A 6,289-nucleotide genomic window follows, 5' to 3' on the forward strand; every position below is an offset into this window, starting at 1 on the left:
ACTTTCAACATGCATCTCATCTCATACTACGCCTGACTGAAAATGATCAAACCCTTTAAAAATAATTGATGTCAACACCGACACCAAGCACATTTTGGATTTCATTTTAAGAAATTTAGACACCATTTATTGTCCAAAGGTCTTTTTCTGCAGCTGAACCTCTCTCATTGAAATTCGTAATGACCCGTTAAATGTTTCTCGTTAAATTAAGTTTGCACATTTTTTTTAATTTTTTATTTGCATTATGTACAGAACAAGACAGGGAACATACAAAAACTGTAAGACACTTCCATTTAGATCAATACAGAGTATGGATTTAGAAAGAAGAAGAAGAAGAAGAAGAAAAAAAAGGGTCAAGGGTCAAAACAATCACATAGCCAGTATACATGAAAGGAATTAAAATACTAAAAAAGTAAATATTTTGATAAAGAGAGACATAAGGTTTCAAACTTTATATTACGTTTTTTGAAATATTTGAAGCTCTGAAACATTTGAGTAAAATAACATAGAAATATATTAAAGGAGGGCTTACATTTTTTCCATTTACAAGTATATTAAGTTTGCACATTCTTCAATCTTCACCCAGATTCGGCAATTTCTCGTGACGTGAACTAATCGCTCTCGTGCGGATTGAGGTGATGTGCACGCGCATACGTAAGCGTAACCGGAACAGAGTCGTCATCAGCGCGCTGGGTTTGCTCAATATGGTAAGTGACAATCGCAAACCGTTTTAATTTATTTATACAAAAAAAACTTTCGGGTATTGTTGTTCTAAATAGAAAATTTCATTGGTATTAGAAATACAGAACACTCAAAATTTATATACGTTATTTTTATTCGTCAAAGTGTCGAGTATGTCGCTAAAAACACACTAGCCTGTTAGCTTTTATGCTAGTCAACGAACGTCAAGCAACTTTAATGTATGAAATACTGAGCATTAGGCTATTGTGTCGGTTAAATATTTCAAAATTGTATTAAATAATATGCCTTTTTGTGCATTTAAACGCTTATTTTTTTTATCTCGTTTTCTGAATTTTATAGACTATTTCACAAGATGTAAACAACACTGGTCCAGAATCACTTCCTGTTTCAGTTTTTTATCACTACATAAAAGCTGGGGTAAAATACAATCAACAGAACATATAAAACTGAATCAAAAAGTTAAACATCTTTAAGATGTTTTCTTTACATGTGAAATAAAGAAAACGGTTACAAACTGAAACAGGAAGTGCTTCTGGACCAGTGTTGTTTACATCTTGTGAAATGGTCAGAGCCCTTTCTCATGAAGAGTTTGACGTTATGTTTTCCTTTATTACTTTATTGGACACAACTCTCATTTTAAGGGGTTTATCAATGAATATCCTTTTCAATGCCCAGGGAACGACAAATATAGTTGACATACAATAAAACCCATTAAAGAATATACTATAAATGTCCATTTTGAATGTACCGAGTTATTAGAAATGTTAAGTTTTGTTATTACAGCTATTAGAAGTCACTATCAAGTACAGTGACTAAACACAGTTTAATTTGCTGTAATTACCAGTTTAGTGGCTTTTATCTGAAACAGATCAGCCTGTACTACAAAAATTAGTGTAGACTATCCTAAAACTGGGATAGTCTTTATCAAACTCTTCTAAGAGAGTACTGTAGGACTCCTCCTTAATAATAGCTCTGTTTTTCAGCTATGCAACTTGTGATTAAACACGTCTTTGTTTGACTTCTTTGTGATTTAATTACACTTCTCTCTGTTTCAGATGACACGCTTCTTTAGATCTCAAGAAGGATCGCGCCCATGAAGAAGTGATCTGACTTTCTGCCATGGATATCACTGGAAGATAAAAATGAAACTTGACTTCTGTTTAAAACAACAAATCATATGATCGATTTCCTCACACTCATCTACTAAGTAGTTATTTTTTTTGGCTATCTAGAATTTGTTTTTTAATATTACTACATCATCAAAACAATGGTGGACAACCGCTACGCCACCGCGCTGGTCATCGGCTCTGTGCTGAGCCTTCTTGCCACCGTCTATCTCTCTGTTGCAATGGGAACGCAGCACTGGTTCCAGTACCACAGTCAGCCGGCCAGCAACGACGTCAACAACGGCTCAGACCTGCAGACCCTGCGGCAGGACTTTGAGGGAGAAGACGTGGATGAGAGGAGCTACAGTGTTGCTTTGTTCCGGTTGAATGGCACGCTGGGTCTCTGGTGGCGCTGCATTCTGGTGCCCCGAAGCTCACCCTGGTTTAAAGAGCCTGGTGAGGAGAGGATGTTCAACTTTGTAATTTATGTTTATGTATTCATTATTTATTATTGGGTTAATAACTGATGCTAACTTCCTTTGGCTTTGTCTCCCTCCTGGCTCTCCGGATCCGTCTTTTCCAGATCCGATAATGGTGACTAAATGTCAGGCCTTTACTTTGCCCCAGCAGTGGGAATCCAAGTTCATATCTCCCGGAAATATTAACAGTGGAGAAGATCTGCTGCGTACATGTACGTCCTCCTAACTCAAAATATTCAATTTTAGATATGCACTAGTACTGTTTAAGAGTAGTTTGGAGTCTGTTGTAAATGTTTTTATATATATACAGATAGAAATTATAGTTTTATTCAGCAAGGATGCAATAAGAAATGTTTATTATTGAGCATCAAATCAGCAGATATCTGAAAGATCATGTGACAATGAAGACTGCTGAAAACTCTGCTTTGATCACAGGAATAAATTACATTTTACAATATATTCACATAGTAAAGTTATTTTAAATTGTAATACTATTTCACATTATTACTGTTTTTACAATTTTTTTGGATCAAATACAGCCTAGGAGAGCAGAAGAGACTGAATTCAAAAGCCTAAAATAATCTTACCAAAACCAAACTTTTGAATGGTTGATCTATCTTTCTGTCCGTCCGTCTATCTGTAAAACTCTTATATACAGTGTTTGTTTCAACCAGCATCAGCGAGTGGTTTTGTAATTTGCGTTGTCATTATGTTCTGAAATCCTTCAGATGTTTGTGTTGTGTGTGTGTGTGTGTCCTCAGACCTGTGGAAGTGTCAGTTCCTGTTGCCGCTGATCTCTGTTGGACTGGTGTTTCTCGCGGCATTGATCGGAGTGTGTGCCTGTCTTTGCCGCAGTGTCACTCCCACCCTGTTCGTAGGGATCCTGCATCTGCTTGCCGGTAAGACAGCTGTACATTAGGGTTGTAACGATACCCTCATGTCACGATTCGATACATATCACGATACTGAAATCACGATACGATATTATTGCGATACTCCAAGACATATGATTAAAGGTTAACAAAAAATGTACTGTTGATTTAAAATGCTAAATTTGTAGGGGTGTTACGATACACTCATGTCACGATTCGTTACATATCACGATACTGAACTCACGATACGATATTTTGCGATACTCCAAGACATATGATTAAAGGTTAACAAAAAATGTACTGTTGATTTAAAATGCTAAATTTGTAGGGGTGTTACGATACACTCATGTCACGATTCGATACATATCACGATACTGAACTCACGATACGATATTTTGCGATACTCCAAGACAAATGATTAAAGGTTAACAAAAAATGTACTGTTGATTTAAAATGCTAAATTTGTAGGGGTGTTACGATACACTCATGTCACGATTCGATACATATCACGATACTGAACTCACGATACGATATTTTGCGATACTCAAAGACATATGATTAAAGGTTAACAAAAAATGTACTGTTGATTTAAAATGCTAAATTTGTAGGGGTGTTACGATACACTCATGTCACGATTCGATACATATCACGATACTGAACTCACGATACGATATTTTGCGATACTCCAAGACAAATGATTAAAGGTTAACAAAAAATGTACTGTTGATTTAAAATGCTAAATTTGTAGGGGTGTTACGATACACTCATGTCACGATTCGATACATATCACGATACTGAACTCACGATACGATATTTTGCGATACTCCAAGACAAATGATTAAAGGTTAACAAAAAATGTACTGTTGATTTAAAATGCTAAATTTGTAGGGGTGTTACGATACACTCATGTCACGATTCGATACATATCACGATACTGAACTCACGATACGATATTATTGCGATACTCCAAGACATATGATTAAAGGTTAACAAAAAATGTACTGTTGATTTAAAATGCTAAATTTGTAGGGGTGTTACGATACACTCATGTCACGATTCGATACATATCACGATACTGAGCTCACGATACGATATTATTGCGATACTCCAAGACATATGATTAAAGATTAACAAAAAATGTATTGTTGATTAAATTGCTAACTTTGATATTACATTGTGGGTTTAAATGAATAGGCTTGGACATGGTTCTTGTAACCCAAGGACAATGGAGACACCAGAATAACAATATTCATGCTTCTGAAGCAGAAATTTCGGAGTTATTGTAGATAAATATGCTTGCACGCTTTCACTGACTAGACATATTTAAAATAATGTCGGTCACTTTTTACTGGTAACATCAGACGTTTGGCATTATCGGGACCCACAAATATTCCCCCATTGCATTATTATAGAAAACTATCGTGGATAGTCTCCCCAAAATAAAAATTGAAAAATAAAAATAAAAATTTTGGGGAGACTATCCACGATGCAGATTGTCACTATTCATGCGATATATGTATTGCGATATATTGTGGCACGATATATTGTTACACCCCTACTGTACATTATGGAAGAATGATAATAATAACAATCACAGCTATTTCCAGAGCTCCCCGACAAAGAAAGCATTACATTTAAACGTTTATTTTGCTCCCAGGCCTGTGTACTGTGGCCACGGTATGCTGTTTCCTCGCGGGCGTGCATCTGCTCCATAATATATCAGAGCTTCCCGAGGGTATGGACTACTCTCCGGGCTGGTCCCTGTTTTTGGCCCTGATCTCGTCTCCGCTGCAGATCATGGCTGCTGCGCTCTTCATATGGGCTGCGAGGAGTCACCGCCAACACTACACTCGAATGACAGCCTACAGGGTTGCCTAGGCAACAGTGTACTAACTGTAGAGTTGCCGAAGCGATTGCTTCAGCAGCTGCTTTTACCACTAACCTAGTAGCTGTTATTTACAAAAGTTATGAAGGAAACGGTCTGATCACACCACCCAAAGTTAGTAGGTTAAACCAGCGCCGTCCACTCATAGCACTCTCCTGTGAATACTTGCATCTCTTGAAGGATCTTCCTACTATATAACTGCCTTTTTAACCACTCTGTTGACATCTTTGCTGTTTGAGAGGAGAAACTAAACCTATAATAATCAAGTCACACTCCAGTAGTTCTTCAGGGCTTCATCATTTATTTAGATGCATTTAACCTGTTGACTAAACTTATTTAGATGTGGTAGTTTCGTTTCCTCTGTGTTTTAAAAAAACACCACCGCCTGTTTTTGTAGCTATTTTAGCACTGTCCAATCCCAAGATGCACTATGGTTTTTGCCTTGGCCTTGGCCTGAAAGACTGAATGTTTGCATCTGTCATTATTACCACTCGAGCCTTTTGTGTTTTCCTGAACATTCGTTGTGCTTATTTATTGCTTTGTTTCTTGTGCTTTACATTGGTTAAACTGTTTACCATTTAGTCTCTCTTTGAGAATGTATTACATTATGAATTTTATACTTGTTTGGTAACTTTGTTTAGAATCCAATTATGTTTTGTGATGGTTCAGGTAGCCATTTAAAACCATCTCAGCTGTGGTTTATATTGTTATTTATACTTTATTTGAAACGTTAATTTACTCAACACGGTTCGCCTCAGTTTAACAAAATCCCTAGGCAATTTTTGGCATATAAAGCCAAAAATTCAGTAGCACCTCATTGCAGTACACGAGATCCAGGGGGCGGAGTTGGATCCAGATCTGAGGGGTGGAGTTGGATAGGTTTAGGGGTGGGTTTAGGGATCAGGGGGTGGAGCTGGTAGGTTTAGGGATCTAGGGGTGGGGCTGGGTAGGTTTAGGGGTGGGTTTAGGGATCAGGGGGTGGAGCTGGGTGGATTTAGGGATCGGGGGTGGAGCTGGGTAGGTTTTGGGGTGGGTTTATGGATCAAGGGGTGGAGATGGGTTGGTTTAGGTGGACGTAAGGTGGGAGGAGTTGGATCTGGATCCGACTCCTCCCTGTGGATTTCATGTTCTGCAGTGAGGACCATCTCCAAAAATTAGCAAACGAACCTCAAATGAAATTATGGTTAAGGTAGCATTTGAAGTTTGTGTATATCATGCACAGCTGCATATAAAAGACTGTTGATG

At 37.6% G+C, this 6,289-nt stretch overlaps 1 protein-coding gene across 1 annotated transcript; it reads left to right on the forward strand.

Moving 5' to 3' along the window:
• The first annotated feature begins 572 nt into the window (after window positions 1-572).
• On the forward strand, window positions 573-5,741 carry cldnd1b (claudin domain containing 1b). Its single transcript, XM_039685887.2, has 5 exons — window positions 573-707; window positions 1,758-2,264; window positions 2,392-2,499; window positions 3,049-3,186; window positions 4,817-5,741. Exons 2-5 carry the CDS (start codon window positions 1,970-1,972, stop codon window positions 5,035-5,037), a joined length of 762 nt encoding a protein of 253 aa, XP_039541821.2. The 5' UTR covers window positions 573-707; window positions 1,758-1,969; the 3' UTR covers window positions 5,038-5,741.
• Window positions 5,742-6,289: the final 548 nt, after the last annotated feature.

The sequence above is a fragment of the Pimephales promelas genome, chromosome 6, assembly GCF_988280905.1.
Source record: "Pimephales promelas chromosome 6, fPimPro1.hap1.1, whole genome shotgun sequence".
In the NCBI taxonomy this organism is placed as follows: domain Eukaryota; kingdom Metazoa; phylum Chordata; class Actinopteri; order Cypriniformes; family Leuciscidae; genus Pimephales; species Pimephales promelas.

Excerpts from the sequence above, each read along its gene's own strand:
- cldnd1b (XM_039685887.2), top strand. The coding sequence starts at position 1,970 with ATGGTGGACAACCGCTACGCCACCGCGCTGGTCATCGGCTCTGTGCTG. Across the intron at positions 2,265-2,391 it reads ACCCTGGTTTAAAGAGCCTG|ATCCGATAATGGTGACTAAA; the intron begins GTGAGGAGAGGA and ends CGTCTTTTCCAG. Across the intron at positions 2,500-3,048 it reads AGAAGATCTGCTGCGTACAT|ACCTGTGGAAGTGTCAGTTC; the intron begins GTACGTCCTCCT and ends GTGTGTCCTCAG.